This window comes from Sceloporus occidentalis, unplaced genomic scaffold, assembly GCF_023333645.1.
Source record: "Sceloporus occidentalis isolate IW3139 unplaced genomic scaffold, rSceOcc1.0.p SCAF_61, whole genome shotgun sequence".
NCBI classification, from domain to species: Eukaryota; Metazoa; Chordata; class Lepidosauria; order Squamata; family Phrynosomatidae; genus Sceloporus; species Sceloporus occidentalis.
This window is the reverse complement of record NW_028317041.1, coordinates 484,151-501,175: the sequence shown is the minus strand read 5'-3', so window position 1 is coordinate 501,175 and position 17,025 is coordinate 484,151. Positions and strand designations below refer to the sequence as shown.

At 38.6% G+C, this 17,025-nt stretch overlaps 1 protein-coding gene across 3 annotated transcripts; it reads left to right on the top strand.

Moving 5' to 3' along the window:
- The first annotated feature begins 3,578 nt into the window (after positions 1-3,578).
- On the top strand, positions 3,579-14,329 carry LOC149287384 (tripartite motif-containing protein 2-like). Of its 3 annotated transcripts, none has more exons than XM_089492868.1 (11): positions 3,579-3,721; positions 4,397-4,634; positions 7,359-7,510; positions 7,750-7,930; positions 8,056-8,836; positions 9,912-10,015; positions 11,754-11,921; positions 12,195-12,373; positions 12,919-12,991; positions 13,280-13,420; positions 14,177-14,329. In XM_089492868.1, the coding sequence occupies exons 1-11, from the start codon at positions 3,588-3,590 to the stop codon at positions 14,327-14,329; spliced, it is 2,304 nt and encodes a 767-aa protein (XP_089348994.1). In that variant the 5' UTR covers positions 3,579-3,587. The 3 variants fall into 3 exon arrangements, with proteins under 3 accessions (XP_089348994.1, XP_089348993.1, XP_089348992.1); XM_089492867.1 differs by having other exon boundaries at positions 3,588-3,721; positions 8,056-8,779; positions 12,195-12,363; positions 12,921-12,991; XM_089492866.1 differs by having other exon boundaries at positions 3,588-3,721; positions 8,056-8,779.
- Positions 14,330-17,025: the final 2,696 nt, after the last annotated feature.

Below are 17,025 nucleotides of genomic sequence, written 5' to 3'. Positions count from 1 at the left end.
GCATGTAAGGCAGGAGAAGCAGAAGCCATCAGCCTAGACCCTCACGGGGAAGCAGGATTCCAGTAAAGTAAACGGTAAACAATATTCCCAGGGAGTCCCAGCGAGCCCCCATCGAGACAGACTTATCAATGCGAAAACATAATCGACAAAAGGGTTGCCCTAAGAATGAACAAGACCTCTCAATTTTTTTCCCCAATTTGACCCACCCCATGATGCGAGAACAGTAACCGAGGCAGAAGGAGGAGAAGAGGCGAGGACCCGGTGCCCCCTTGTGATGCTTGTAGGTGAGTCGGTAAATCCAGGTCATCAGCCATGAAGCGCTTAGCATCTTCCGGGGAATCGAAGAGAAAGGACGTACCAGCATGATGTATTCTCAATTTCGCTGGGTACAATAAGGCAAACTTTATCTTCTTGGAATACAACTCTGAGCTCTCCCCTTCTTCAGTAGATGTGTGTATATATATTTTCTATTAAGCACTAACAAATGTACTTTAGTAATGTACAGAAATTTACGGATTGGGCACAATAGGTATGAAGACATGAGGAAGGGAAGCCCGGGCCCTGTAGAGCTTACAGACTGTAATGGGGAGTGGGTGGACGTATATAGATACAATCGGAGGGAAGATGTAAGTGGAATTTCCAGTTCTGCATACCAAGTGAAAAATTGTATGTTACTGTAGTGTTACTATTAAAAAGTGTTCCTTTAGTTTACTGTTGGTGCTGTGGAGAGTTGAGGCTTGATGAAGATCCAGTGATGTTGAGATATGGAGTAATGAAGGAGAAGGCCTTTGGAGCACTAGCTGTTAAAGATACAGACAGGGCATAGAGGGCATGTAGGTATGTGGCAAGGTATTAGAGATCAAATGTAGGTTGGGGATGAGAACTCAAGAACCTTGAAACAAGGAGTGTAATATAGAAAGCCAACGTTTTAGTGTGAGGGTGTGTGTTGTATACGTAATTGTAGGTAGGAGCCCATGTAATGACCGTTTCAAAATGGTACCCCTTTTTACGCTGCCTCTTTTACCTCCTTCAACATGTGTAAAAGGTGTATAAATGAGCTGTATTAAGGGTTTTAAAGGTTGGTTACTCGGGTAAAAAAAATTCCCCGGAAAGATCTGGTGTCTGGGTAAGTTTTTGTTTGAAAGATTTAGTGGCAGCTGTGCTCTTCATCTTTTCCCCAGCCTATTTAGAAACCTTGTCATTTTATTGTACATCATTATTATTTTTATAGCTAATCATCATTTGGATTCCCCTATTTTGTACCTCTTTTCCTGATATGTTAAACTTTTGTAAAGAAGATTTATGTAAAAAAAAAAACAACTTACGTGGCATCTAGTAAAACTGCAAATATTATTTTTTTTTTTTGTGTAACACTGAAGTGGATGATTAAGGCTCAGACTTAACGTTGCAGAGAGTTGTGAATAAGTGCGGGTTGGCTTTTGTCCTGTGGGTTATTCGTGGAATAGCCAAGTTCGTCATGAAATGCCAACACATTACATCTCTGGCTTTAGACAACAATGCCCATTTGTATGCTGTCTTTTCACATTACATTAATTTTCCATGGGTATTTCCATGGAAGCAGCTTTCTTTCCTCCCTTTTTGATCTCGCCCTGTCCTGCATCCCCTAGGGTTACAGTCAGATTTGTGGCACCATAGGTGGTTGTTGTGGGATTAATTGGCATGTCACAAGTAGCTTTAGACTCCTGTTTATACAGACTTTTTTAGTGATGCGTGCCTCTGTTACTGGAACACATGCCACATGGCTGATCTAATTATTTTTTTTACACTGTGGGAACCATATGGCTTTATGTTTACATCCACTATTGGGTCAGCAAATTGGTAGTTCTATATGGTGATATAAACCATCACGAGGAATGATGCTATGAAAAGTTTGGAAAGACTACTGTGGACAGACTTCATGTGGAAGATAAAACACATTTATATACTGTGTTTATATATTTTTCACATTATTAAATGTTTAAGATCATTAAACCAATTTTAATAGAAGACAAGGACAAGAAGAAAAGTAATTTGCCCCTAAAGCTACTGGTTGTGAAACCCGTGGCGGCAACAACTGCAATCAAACATTTGCAATAACTGACAATGAGTCTTTAACATCTCTGTGGAACATTTTGGCCCGGTCTTCTAGGCAGAACTGAACTGCCTTCTTAAGCTCATGTCACAGCATCTCAATCGGATTCAAGTCAGGTCTTTGACTAGGCCACTCAAAATCTTTATATTGTTTCTTTTGAGCCATTCAGAGAAGAACTTGCTTGTGTGCTTCAGGATCATTGTCCTGTAGCATAACCCATCTGCCCTTGAGCTTTAGGTCATGAACTGATGGCTAGACATTCTCCATCAGGATTCCATGTTTGACTCATCAGTCTACAGAATATTATGCCAAAACTCTTGGGGGTCATCAAGGTGTTTATGGCAAATGTGAGATGAGCCTTTGTCTTCATTTTGGTCAGCAATGGTTTTTACCTTGCCACTCTCCTGTCATTTCTGCAGTCTTTCTTATTGTGGGATTGTGAAAACTGACATTAACTGTAGCAAATGAGGCCTGCATTGGGTTCTTTTGTGACCCCATTGATTACGCTTTTGGAGGGATTTGTAGAGAATGGCCTTCACCGTGGGACCCTGGAGTCCCAGAGCTTTATAACCCTTTCCAGACTGATAGATGTCAATGACTTTGTTTTTCATCTGTTCTTGAATCTCTTTAGGTTATGGAATCATGTGCTACATTTGCAAGACCTGTTCTACTTAATTGATGTTGAGATTCTACAGGGCTGGCAGTAATCATGCCTGGGTGTGTCTGAATTGGTAGTAACTAAGTGGGCAATAACTTTTTCACATAGGGCCATGTAGGCTTGTATAACGTTCTCTTTCTATAAATGAAATCATTTAAAAATGTTGAATTTTGTGTTTACTCAGGTAACCTCTGTCTAATATATAGAATAAATGTTACAAATCTTAAAAAATAAATCAGGATGGGGAAAAAAACTTTTTCATAGCAGTGGGTTTACTGTAGATCCTAGTTCGGATATATGGACTAGTGGCACACAGAAAATGTCCCTGGCAAAAGCAGGAAGAGGCTGTAGAACTCCAGTCACGGCATGGTGGCACTGAAAGGGTTAATCTGGGGATGACGCACCCGGCAGCGGCTGGTATCATTCTCCACTGGTATCATTCTCCACTAAATACACAGCAAGTGATTTGTCACCTGTGTCTAGTGTGCCTTATTTGAATTGGGAGTGATTTGAATGCTAAAGGTGACATACCTGTCTAGTAGACATTATAAACTATACAGATATTACTGTTTTAGATCCATTCTACAGGGCATGTTGCCCATAGCTTATAAAATCATCTTTATTTTTAGAGATTGGGTAGATATTTGGTATAATCTGTGATTTTACCTGAAGGTTTTTTTATTTTTTTTATGTGTTTTTATTAATTATGGGTTTGTGTATATTGAGTAAGCACTGCTCAGTGTTTTTTTTCCCCCCTGGTCTAAGCTGTGCTTTCCTGTTTTTTTTCCATAGTGTGCAAGGTGGAAGGGAACTTAACCCACATGTCAGTGGTCTAGGATGGCCAGTGAAGGTTCCAATATCCCCAGCCCTGTGGTGCGCCAGATCGACAAGCAGTTTCTGATCTGCAGTATATGCCTCGACAGATACAAAAACCCCAAAGTGCTTCCCTGTTTGCACACATTTTGTGAGAGGTGAGCAGCATGTTAATGTTGTCTTGTGTATCTTAAAATGCCAAGTATACACTTTGTACATGCAGTGATGTACAGTGTAAATAATTTAGCTTATGTGCCCATCATTGAAATTGTGCCCAAAAATCTTTCTCCCCCTCACTCTATCTACCCTTCTCCTCTCTTTCTCTCTCCCTTTTTCCTCGCTCTTTTCTGTGCCTCCCTTTCTCTCTCTGCCCTTTCACAACACCAGTTCTGTTCCATGTTGTCTCTCCTTTATTGTCACAATCTCCCTAAGGCTCCATAGACAGACAGAGTGGGGTGATACTAGAAACCACTTGTTATTCGCCCAGTATTACTGACAATGTCCACAGTGACAAGGCTACATAATGCATATAGATGTATTTTATTATAGAAATATATAATTAATGGCATTTAAGAACCTTTCAGAACATTTTCATTACTACATTTGTGTTCTTGGCCCCAAGAACACTCTTATTTCATGACAGGAACTGATATTGGGGTCACACTGAAATCCCAGTCCAAAGTGAAATTTGAGTTTGATGCTTCCCTTCCAGGTGTTCTGTGAAATATCCAACTCCTAACAGAACAAATTTAGTCCAGTTTAGACATAAATTCAAGACTATAAGGAGCTAATATATATTAAATACAGTTCTTTCTTGTCTGTTGGTTATCCAGGTGTTTGCAAAACTACATCCCGGCTCACAGTCTGACCCTATCTTGTCCGGTCTGCCGCCAGACATCGATCCTGCCCGAGAAGGGTGTTTCAGCTCTACAAAATAACTTCTTCATTACAAACCTGATGGATGTGCTCCAGAGGAGTCCAGATAATGGCATTGAAGAGTCTTCCATCTTGGAGACGGTGAATGCTGTTGCTGCTGGAAAGCCACTGTCCTGTCCTAACCATGATGGAAATGTAAGAGAAAAGCAAACAATAAACCAATGGAAGACTTAGGCTCTCCTCATTGGGTAAAATGTAAAGGATCAGAACAAAGCAATTTTTGGTTGTGTATTATTTATTAACAAGGTATATGGTCATTGAATGCTAACAGGGAATTGAACTGCAGGATGTGGAATTAGATAACCGGTTCCTTTTCCAGCGGCAATATTTTAATTCAAAGGGGTCCACGATGGAGTCTGTACTAGAAGCACCACTGATATTTTTCAGGCAATTTTTAGTTCTGAGCAAAGTAAGGAAATATGTGATTAGCGATGATTTTCGTATGCCAAAAAGGCAGTGTGAAAGAGGGAAGAGTGGGGAAGATAGTTGGGATCATGAATGCTGACTCATTCTTCTTCATTTGCTTCATCTTCCTCATTCAACTTTAATAAGCTTGATTTTATAACACTTTGCTTTCTAATGTGACAGAAATGTTATATATGAAATGTTACTCATGTATCAATGTTGTCACAAACTGAACACCGCACAGCCATGTGTCTGATGAGATCAGGATTAAATGGAACAGCCATCTTGTTTAACTTGTTGTGTAGACTGCACACTTTTCATTTCATGTACATTTGAGAAGGAAGGGAGAAGGACTTATTAAAGAGGATCACCATTAATTCTACTTACAAGACAGAAAATCTCGTTACTTTAACCTACCTAATCCTTCTGCCCTTTAATTGGCAGCATTATGTTAATTCCTTTGTATACAATATCCAAAGATTATCTGATGACCACTGACTTTATTGTGGATCTCTCCCCATTCACTATTTTAAGTGTGTAATGATTGCATGCATTGGTCCGTGGCTAGCTATATGGTTGGGAGCTTCTGGATTTTTGTTTAATTAGGAAGATTACCTGTTGAGCTGGAAATACAATTGAAGGCTGATTTGATACTTTTCCATGTAATGCTTCATTTGTTCATCACAGTTTTATGTTTGTTAAATGGAAATATTTTCGGTTTGTTAGCCACCATATCGCTGTTAAGACTCTCGTATGGGAGCACTGGTTAGGGATGGCTGGATGAAGTAGTATCGAAGTACAGACAAGGGTGAGGCAGAAAACGAAGTCAGGACCTTCCAAAGGGACTGGGTAGGCAGCAAACAAGCAACAACGGGTAAACAGACAGAGGCCAGGGCTGGCAGAGTTCATGCGATAAGTGAGTAAACAAGCGGGGATCAGGGTAAGGCAGCTGGCAGAGGAGAATCAGGAGCAAGCCGAGGTCAGAACTGGGGAATCCACACAGCACAGCTTAAGCAAGGGAATGGGAACCGAGGAACACACTGGGTGAGCACACTGTAGATTGGAGAACAATCAAGCACTGAGGTCTGAGAGAGGAGGGTTTATATAGTGAGTGCTGACTGGGAGTTACTGAACAGCCCCTTAGCCCAACCCTCTTCCTCTCTTGTGATTAGTTGGTGCAGGGGAAACCTCCTTCCCTTTTTGTGGGACCAGCCTCCTTTCAGGTGCTTTGGGTACCTTGGCACGCCCCCTGGCTGTGTTTACATACTACCGCGATCCAAATGCCTCGAAAACGGGCCGCACTAATCACGCGAGTCTGGGGATGCAGCCTAGTGTGGCATTGCGCAGCGTTCTGGCGGTGAACAGAGGGTCTGGAGGGCCTGGTACAAGGGATCCCTGTGGTGGCGGCGGCATAGATGGCTAGGGGCCTGACAATCGTCCTCTAACAGATAATAGCTGTCTCTATTGGAGAATAGTGTGAGGCAGATTTGGTAAAATTTATATATTTCATACAATGATGTCTTATTCAGAAATGTTGCTTTTTGCCATGACCTGACCCACCATTTACTGTAATATATTTTATTATGCGATGCGTTAGTAGGATCATTCTTCCTGTAAGACAAGACAGAACTGAGTCGCAGAATGAATACCTCCATGTACTTGCAATGGAAAAATTATAAATTAAAATGGATATTCGGTTATAATAGCTGTTCAAGGTACACTCCACTCATCAAATGCACTTTAAGTACAACATACATTGATGCCCACTTTGATCAGTAACATGAAAATTTAAAGTAGTATGATAAGACAATTATAAGAGCGAAGGGTGAGAATGAGTATGTTTGTGTTAGTGTATGTTGTTGGAGTGCGTGTTAGTGTGTGGGTGTACGTGTTACTGCGTGGTGTTAAAGTGTGTTAGCATGAGTGAATGTGTTAGTGTACGGTGTTGGTGGGCGGGTGTTAGAGTGAGTATGTGTATATTCGTGTATGGTATAAGAAGAAAACGCTGCAACCAGGAATCATAATCCGTAGGCTCATCCCTACTAAACTAAACATAAAGGGACACAACAGTCTCTAAATTTGGTGTCCATTGAACTCCACTGCATTTGCTCCATGCCTGTGTATGTGCAGTAGTCGATGATACATTTGAGTTAAGCTTTGGAGTGACGTTCTCTTTTAAACCTATTTTAAATAATAAGACAAAATACACATCATTTGGTGCTCCTACCAGAGAGAGTTTGATTTGTTGTTGCGACACTTTTGTGCAGTTTGTTCAGAATAAAGATTATGCTCAGAACACAGATTTATACATTATCATTGCCCGGTCCATGACCTGGACACTTTTTCACCTAATACATATTTGGAAAGTCCGTTGACTAAACACGGTTTAGTTATGTTGATTGATGTTCAGGGCCACAATGTGTAACTTCTTAACAACTTCCTATTTTCTTGCAGGTTATGGAATTCTACTGCCAGTCCTGTGAGACTGCCATGTGCCAAGACTGTACCGGAGGGGAGCATGCAGAGCACCCCACCGTACCCTTAAAAGATGTAGTGGAACAGCATAAGGCAGCCCTGCAGGAACAGCTGGATGCAGTAAAGAAAAGGTAAAAAAAAATATAACGGGTGTTTAGCGCTTTAACTCTTATTGCTCTGAAAGCAATTTAGAGATATGATTGGAGTGGTAAGTAAAGAAAAACCAAAGTTTGCCTACTATCTGACTAAACTATGTATTTAAGTGTTCTGAAGTTGAACCTTTAGTCTGCCAAGTCTGTTGGAGGAACTGCCATTTGTAAAATATTTCTTATTTTTCATAATCAAAATATTTAATGAAATTGTTCTTTAGGTTGCCTGAAATTGATTCAGCTCTTCAAGTAGTGTCGGAAATTATCAATCAGTTGGCCAGTCAGAAATCTAGCATTGTTGAAGAAATTCACACAACGTTTGATGATCTTCAGAAGACTCTAAATGTGCGGAAAAGTGTGCTTCTCATGGAACTGGAAGTTAACTATGGTCTGAAACATAAAGTAAGTAGTAAATTATCCCTGCTGTTTTTAAGGAATATATCATCCTGCATACTTCCATAATCATCATTATAATGTGCTTATACCTATGGTTATTTTTGTAAATTATTGCAAATTGTTCTTGGCAGGTTCTACAGTCACAGCTGGACACATTAATTGAAGGGCAGGATAACATCAAAAGTTGTACCACCTTTACAGCACAAGCTCTTAACCATGGAAGTGAAACAGAGGTTTTGTTGGTTAAGAAACAAATGAGTGAAAAGTTGAATGAATTGGCTGAGCAGGATTTCCCACTGCAGCCCCATGAAAATGACCAGATGGATTTTATTGTAGAAACTGAAGGATTGAAAAAGTCAATCCACAACCTAGGAACAATCCTAACTACAAATGCGGTGGCCTCAGAAACTGTGGCCACCGGCGAAGGGTTGAGGCAGAGTGTGGTTGGACAGCCAATGTCAATCACGATAACAACAAAAGACAAAGATGGAGAACTTTGCAAGACGGGTAGTGCTTATATCTCAGCTGAGCTGTTCACCCCTGATGGCAGTGTCACTGATGGTGAAATACTTGACAATAAAAATGGCACTTATGAATTTTTATATACAATTCCTAAAGAAGGTGACTTCACGCTTTCTTTGAGACTTCACGATCAGCACATAAGGGGAAGCCCCTTTAAACTGAAGGTAGTCAAATCGGCAGATGTGTCCCCGACCACAGAAGGTGTAAAGAGGAGAGTCAAGTCTCCAGGAAGCGGACATGTGAAACAGAAGGCAGTGAAGAGGCCTGCGAGTATGTACAGCACCGGAAAAAGGAAAGAAAACCCTATAGAAGATGACTTGATCTTTAGAGTTGGTCAGTATTGTGGCCTTGATGTGTTGGGATGTTACGTGGGAATATATTTATTGTTAGGTTTGAAAACATGCTCAAAAAGCATTTGGAGATATATTAATATGACACTAATATTCTGTGCTTATGTCGAGGTTACACCCCAGCCCTTTTGTTTGTGTTAAGTGCATACTGTTCTCCATTTTGCAGGTACTCATTTTGCAGGTACATTAGTAATTTAGTAGTTATAATCCCCACTTGAAGCAGGGTACACATAAATTGCACAAAAATAATTACAATACAAGATAGAAAGTGAGAGATCCATTTTAAATGTACGAGCATGTAAATCTTTGGTTTTGTGTGAGTATACAGTATTTAAATGATTACAAAAGAAGCTTCCCTGCTTGCTCTGGAGGACACTGCCACCTGCTGTGCCTGGAAAAAATGGTGGCTGCCACCACTACATCACAGTACAGCTCCCATCCAAAACAAGTTAATATGTCACTGCGTTATTACAAATATATTATTAGAAAATATTAGAAAAATATTATCAGAAATATATTTAAATGTATAATGTTAAAGCTATTACACTGTAACTCCAGATTCGTTACTGAGAATTAGTAATGATGGCACAACAGGGGGTATTGTATCTCTGTTATGCTTTGTTGGGTCAGCTGCTGTAACGCTTTGTGCTGGGAATGTTTGTGTTCAGTCAAAGAGAACATTTCGAGTCATTGTTGTGACGGCTGTTTGTGTTTCTGGATGTACATCAGATGTGATGATGGAAAAGACAATTGAGGCTTTCTAAATCCGCTATGTGTATACTCCTGTCACATGCCAATGTGATTAACATTTCTACCTCTTACCAACGGGTGATACAATATATATAAAACGGCTTGCTGCAAATTCATCCCGTTACCATGGATTTTTTTGCTTCTGATTAAAAGTGCCATTTAGTGTTACCAGGTTAGCGTCCAGTTCTAAATGTGTATTAAATACTGTAATAAACTTGTGGGACAGATAGCTATTAGGTGTTGTCACAGTATTACACAGTTGTCACACTGATTATTCTGAATTGGCCCTCTCCTTAAACCAAAACAACACAAGTTTAACACTACAGCTAACATAATATTTAATTTTGCACGTTAACTCCCTTTAGGTACAAAAGGAAGAAATAAAGGTGAATTTACAAATCTCCAAGGAGTAGCTGCGTCAACAAATGGAAAAATTCTGATAGCCGATAGTAACAACCAATGTGTCCAGGTATTTGTGTTACGATAGACAAGATACAATATGCTTAGTTCTCGTGTTTATAAGTGTAGTGTGTAAAAGTAAAAAAGAAAAAATGTGATATACTTCCCAAATGAGCGCAGCAGCCCAAAAGGCACTCTTCCTCAGGGTGCAAATGTACAGATAAGCAAATGGTTGGGGCGCAGGTACATGTAAGGGAAGAAAATAAATATGTAGTGTGAAAAGTATAAATACTGGAAAATGAGTATAATTGTGGTTACACTCACAATCGGATAAGATGCTTCAGGCCCTTCAAATTGTGTTGAAAAGAATCTTTAATACATGGTGCAGTATCCTCAGTAAAACAATATTTGCTATTCAGAATGTACTCACGGTTCGTCCATGCACTGACACTATATATTTATTTTCTTCCCTTACATGTACCTGCGCCCCAACCATTTGCTTATTTGTGTTACGATAACTGTAAAGATTGCTCATCTCTGGTAAAATATTGATGGTGCCTTAGATTTGAAGCACACGTGTTGTACTTTACAAGCTCATGGTGAGAGATTAAATGATTTATCTATCTGAAATCTGAACAGTGCAACAAATGGCAATGAAGCAGATGTGAACCCGTCTCCCATCGACTGCTGATAATTCTTTTTTAGTTTGCCAGATCTATAAAAATCAATGAAAGGCCAACTCAGTGCTTCTCATAAAACAATCTCTCCAAGGTCGTTTGCTATACGGAGTATTTGCAAGTTGTCAAACTCAGGGGAATTTTGCGGAAAGTCTGGCAGGCAAGTGTCCTGCCAATTAAACTCCTCATTCGGTCCCTATCAATTGGTGACTCAGCCCTTGAAGCTTGGAATTCTTAATTCCCTTGCATTACGTCCAGATTTTTGGCTGTACTAAACTTCGATGTTACTGAATAATATTTTTTTAGTATGTATACGACATAAGTGAATCACTAAAATGCAGTAGTATATGTCTCGTATCACCTAATCTCACAAATTAGAGTGGAAACGTCCCCTCTAATTTTGTTATCTACTGTTTTATAAGTAGATTCTGTTAAAAATACATTTAAACTTGGTTGAATTGGTTCAGTAATGGTGTGTTTTCATCTAATCTCCCTAGAGCGTGGTTAATAGCTTTCCTGCTGGTGACGTTTAACCAGTCTCATTTTATTTTGTTATTACCCTTTAGTTGTGTCCAGCAGTTCTGTCCATGATGTATAATGTAATCAGTCCCTTACAAACCCGTTTATAAATCTAGTGCTAAAGTTCCTTATTTTATATAATATTCAAATTCCCAAACGTGGATGACCTTGGTTTGTCTTTTTATCTCTATATCTGAGACACCTTAATAAGCAACTTTTTTAGTAGTGACGATACCTTTTTATACGCTTGCATTAGATTGCATGTTGTCAAGACTTAGGTCTCTTTTTAGACATCTTTCACTTCATGGCTAACACTGTATCATTCTACACCTGCAATGTGTTCTGGCCTACTAGGCTTAGAGCGGCAGCTCCAGAGCACGAAAAACAAGGTCTCCCTGGTGTGCTGCTGGTCAATGAGCCGGTTACTGGGTCCATTTACACTATGCCACAGCCTCGATAGGATGCAGTGAAAGTCATAGGATGCCTTTAGGACATAACGCGCCTACCTATACTTGGCTTTTTAGTTCAACGTCGCTTCTGAAGAATTCTACCAGTAACCGCTGATTTCCTGCTCCTGTAGAACTGCATGCAAATAATGCTTCTGTATTTTAGATCTTTTCCAATGATGGACAGTTCAAAAGCCGCTTCGGTATTCGAGGGAGGTCACCAGGTCAGCTGCAGAGGCCAACAGGAGTCGCTGTTCATCCAAGCAGTGACATCATTATTGCTGACTATGACAACAAGTGGGTCAGCATCTTCACAGCAGATGGCAAATTTAAGGTAATTATTTCTGCTCTTAAATAAAATGACATTTACATCAAACTGAAAAATAGTTATGAACATTATATAGATTAGATCTAGATTGTCGTGCTGGTGTACACTGACATTGGGCACCCACAAGGACTAGGGTTTTGCGTGACAATCAGACATCAGGTCTGAGGCTGTCCAAACATTGTAGGAGTTGTAGCTCATTTCTAAGCTGGGGTTCAAACATTTTTGCAGAGATATTAAAACTTTAAGGAACCTACTTTATGTATTTTGTTATTTCAATAGGCAAAAATTGGATCCGGAAAGTTAATGGGACCCAAAGGTGTTTCAGTTGACCGCAATGGACACATCATTGTAGTGGACAACAAAGCATGTTGCGTGTTCATCTTTCAGCCAAATGGGAAAATAGTGACGAGATTTGGAAGCCGAGGAAACGGAGACAAACAGTTTGCAGGTACTCTTGAAACTTTTTTTTTTTTTGCTTTGTATATAGAAGATATATATTGCATTTGGACATATCCCATGTGAGAGGGTAGTACGCTAACACATTTTTCCCCTCACATTGCTTGATAATACCCTCAAAAGGTACCTCACCCAATGTTCATCTCTGACTGCACCCTGTACAGATGTGCTCATTACAAAGTCACTTTATGAAGCACAACCTGAAATAATTGATTTACATAGTGCCATCATATTCTTTAACTCTGTAACAGGACAAGTAGTGTTATGGAATAGTAATAATAGTTAATAGATAAAATGCCATGTGTGTCACTTTGCACATTGCTGCTGTTCCTTTAATTTATTTATGTGATGGGCGAAGGGACAGTTCCCCTGTTTTTTTCTGTTTATTATTAGCGTTAATATGTCAAATTAATAGAAAAACCTAATAGATACTGTCATATGCTCCATAGAATAGCATAACATATTAATTCTTTCTGGATCTTTTAAATTACTCTTCGTATACAATAGTAGTAAAAAATGTAATTATTATTATTTTATTTCCTTTTGTAGGCCCTCACTTTGCAGCTGTTAACAGCAACAATGAAATAATTGTGACAGATTTCCATAATCATTCAGTTAAGGTATGGAATCTACTACAAAGTGTTTTTTTCAGAATAACATTGGTTTATTACATATTTTCCTTCCCTGGCAAAGTGGATCTCAGTTGTATTTTCCCATCCCTCTGTATATACCCATTAATACCGCTAAAAGCTCAACACCTGCAATAATTTTAACAATACATATGTTATATAAAATACGTATATTTTTGTACTATAAAGCTGACAGCAGCAGCTTGTATTATTAATTGTAATAGTGTGTTATATGTTTTAGACACTTCGATAATCTCGACTGTGTCTTAATGTTTGCAGGTATTTAACCAGGACGGGGAATTTATACTGAAGTTTGGATCCAATGGAGAAGGGAACGGACAGTTTAATGCTCCAACTGGAGTAGCTGTGGATTCCAATGGCAATATTATTGTAGCTGACTGGGGAAACAGCAGAATACAGGTAACTGTAGAAATCCTCCTTATGCCGTTAACACTGAAGATACAGTGTAATGTATGTCAATAGGTATTTTAACCCCTTAAGGATGGAGTACTTAATATTACTTCCTCACAAAACCAGCCTTTAAGGCCAAGGATTTAATATTACGTCCTCTGCTACTGTCTCCAATCATGGGGACTGTATCGGGTTAGAAACATACAGCATACAGTAATATGCATTCTTCAGAATCTTTTTTTTTTTTTATTTTTTTTTTTATTTTAAATAGAATCAGCAGCTGAATCGTACTTCTTATGTGGTCTGAATTCTTGCCACTGATTGGATGCTTGAAGTAGCCAATCAGTGACAGGAAAGTGCACCCATTGAAATCAGTAGATCTTTCCATGCATAAACTGCACTGAAAATAGCTGGGGGATAGGGGATAGGGCAAATACATTTTCGAAAGAGACAACACATAGAAAGGACCACACAGATGTAATTATGCATTAAAGTGTATATGATGGCTGATGTATCCCTTTAAACATTTTTTGTGTGAATAACGACTTAAACCTTTCTTTTATGTAGCACTAACCTCTGTACATTGAAGTTATTCAGAAAAATGAATACTTAAGGGCAGAGTGTCATGCTGAAAAAACTCATGTTAGACCTTTTTAATATCTAGAGATCAGTTGAAGGGCCACTTCAGCCTTTCTTTAGCTGTTGGAGTTATAAAATATTTTTGTTTTCCCTACCACTTAAATATGTATATATTTATTTTTTTAGGTCTTTGACGGAAGTGGATCATTTTTATCTTACATTAATACTTCAGCTGACCCACTCTATGGGCCTCAAGGACTAGCCCTGACATCGGATGGCCATGTGGTTGTAGCAGACTCTGGAAATCATTGCTTCAAAGTTTACCGATACTTACAGTAATTGAAGAAATTCAGTTTTGTTAGATTTACTGCACTGGATGAACCAACTTCATGCAAGATGGATGGAAATATCCCCACGCTTCATTTGAAGTGTTCTCCAAATAACTCTACTTTTATCTAATTCCTGTCCAAACATGTTTACGTTTTGGTAGTGGGCCATTCTCACTCAAATGTTTCATTGCTACAGAGGATCGCATTAGTGTGTTTAATGAAGCCTTGACACATCAATGTTAATTACTCACCTCCTGCACTTAGATTTGAGGTCTTTTAAATAACTACACGACGCTTGCTTCTCTCTAGAGCTTCTACTTATAATAGTCACACATTTTCACCCTCACTGAGAACTGGGCATTATTCAAAGCCTTTGTATCCTGGTAGGCATTGTGTTTAAAAATATTGAATAAAATAATAAAAAAAAAAAAAAGCCGTTTAGTTGATAGAACTCCTAATATGCAACAGTGAAAACTGTAAACAGCCCACGTGCACTTCTATTTATTTTGCGGTACATGCAGTATAACAAAGTAAATGTGCTTTCATTTCATGCATTTTGACAGTACTTTTACTGTTTCATGATTTTTTTTTTTTACAAAATAGAAAAAAAAAACTTTCATATAAATGTGTTGTGTTTTTTTAAGTTAAGTTAATTGCCTGCTTTCTTCCTATGTGAAGGTTATTCATATTAATTGCCTCTTGTTTCTTAAAGCAGAAAGACAACGTGTGGCCTTGTACGGGATGTAGAGCCATATGAACGTTTTTAGGCATGTGTTTCTCACATAAAGATACATAAATATTGACTGAAACCTACAAACTTTATTTACTAACACAATGTTGCATTGAGATGAAATGATGAATTAGAAAGCCAACCATGGGGTGTTTTCTTAGCCTGCTATTCTATTGCTAACAGAGTGAGATTACATTTTTTGTATGACTGCAGTCCATAGATCTGGACAGAGGGGGTTGGCCATTCATAATGCATACAGAGTCCCAGGTTAATGAATACACCCCAAAGTTATCATTTAGCACGCTATACTTTACCACCATAAATGAGATTGGGAATGGAGAGGGCATAAAACCAGTTCAAAGGCACCTACAGTGGACTTCAGGAGGAGGTGGCTTACTTACTACCCAAGATGGATAAGATGGTCCAACAAGTTTCTATCAAATGAATTATCAATATTGTTAAGTTAGTATTCCAGTTTACCAAATCTCCATTCCCCATATCTAGGGTTAGGCTGTTTTCCAGGACACCTTTTCTCGCAAATCGCTGACCGGCAGCATATAGGATATTTAAAGTCACAGGAAGGAACTCCATTACTGATTTATACATCCCAAAACACTGGAAGGTAGCACTTTAGTTTGCTGCAAATCTGACTTAATTTTAAAGTGAATTAAAGTAAAAACATCTACCCCTTAAGTCATCTGCGTGCTGTTTTATTATCAGTGGTATAAAATGTTTTCCCCTTTTTATTGGAAAGAGTGGTAATACTCAGATCTCTCTTATAACGGAATTGCTCAAAGGCCTGCTAAATGTTTGCAGTGATTGTGATGATTTTTTTTAATGCAAGGGTTTCAATGAATAGCAATATGATTGTGATTTACTTAAGGTATTTGGTACGAATGCAAAAAGGGCTCCCAGGTTTTATGATAAAAGGCGATACAGAGTCAGTTCACTGACCTCTCTGAGTTATGCAGAATTTAAGAAAACAAACAAACTTGCAAATATAACGTATACAGAGCCAGCTCCGTCACAGGAGAAATGATCCATGGTTGGCCCATTCTAATGTATCAAGCTGCTTATATTCAATATTTCATCCCATCTTGATTTATGGTTTGAGTAAACTCTAAAACCCAGAATAACTACTTCTAAATGAGCACTTAAATCTGCGAAGAACAGAAATGATGCAAAGCTTCAGAATTGTAATTACTCAATTACACCATTAATAATTCATTCTTAATATTACCAAATGATTAGAAGAGTACAGCGGGCTTGATATATATATTGGGGTAACTGTAGGAACACTGGTCAACATTCTTGCATGTATACTACAAGTGATAAGGCGATGCACCATATGAATTGAAACATTTATTTTATTCACTATGAAAAGCCGACACAGTTATGTTTCTCCTCCAAGAAGAGCTGTATTGGCACTGCCTAACGCATAGCGAAATTTCTAAAATGTCACTCTATTTATTAAACTATACATTACATTATGCAGGGCCAGAGTTAAAATGTTTAATTTTAGTGCACTTCCTGCGTTACCGAACAAGAAAAATGTATATGGCTCTATTAGCCAAAGGCAAGATGGAGCCTTTGTAGAAGATAATCTTTTTATTGGACCAATGTAGAAAAATATATAAATACATAAGCTTTTGGGACCTCCATCTGAAGAAGAGCCCTTGGAGGTCCCCAAAACATATGCAACTTTACATGTTTTCCTCTCTTGGACCAATAAAAAGCATCGCCTTTATACAGATTGACTGAGTTAACCCGTATGTGAACGTCACACAGGGTAATGCAAAGATATGCCTAAAATGTACCCTTATGTTAACTGAGGATTTCAACTGTGTAACAGTACGAGATCAGCATGTACAACTTACTTGTCCGTGTTTGTGTACACATTCAACGAAATCTGAACAAATGTCCCCATTATGAGATAAAGCATATGTGCATATATATATAGTAACTAGCAATTATCT

What these genes read in the sequence shown, in the direction of transcription:
- LOC149287384 (XM_089492868.1), top strand. Translation starts at nt 3,588, where the DNA reads ATGGCCAGTGAAGGTTCCAATATCCCCAGCCCTGTGGTGCGCCAGATC. An exon ending in ACTATGGTCTGAAACATAAA is followed by an intron (nt 7,931 to 8,055) that starts GTAAGTAGTAAA and finishes TGTTCTTGGCAG; the next exon opens with GTTCTACAGTCACAGCTGGA. An exon ending in TCCATAATCATTCAGTTAAG is followed by an intron (nt 12,992 to 13,279) that starts GTATGGAATCTA and finishes TAATGTTTGCAG; the next exon opens with GTATTTAACCAGGACGGGGA.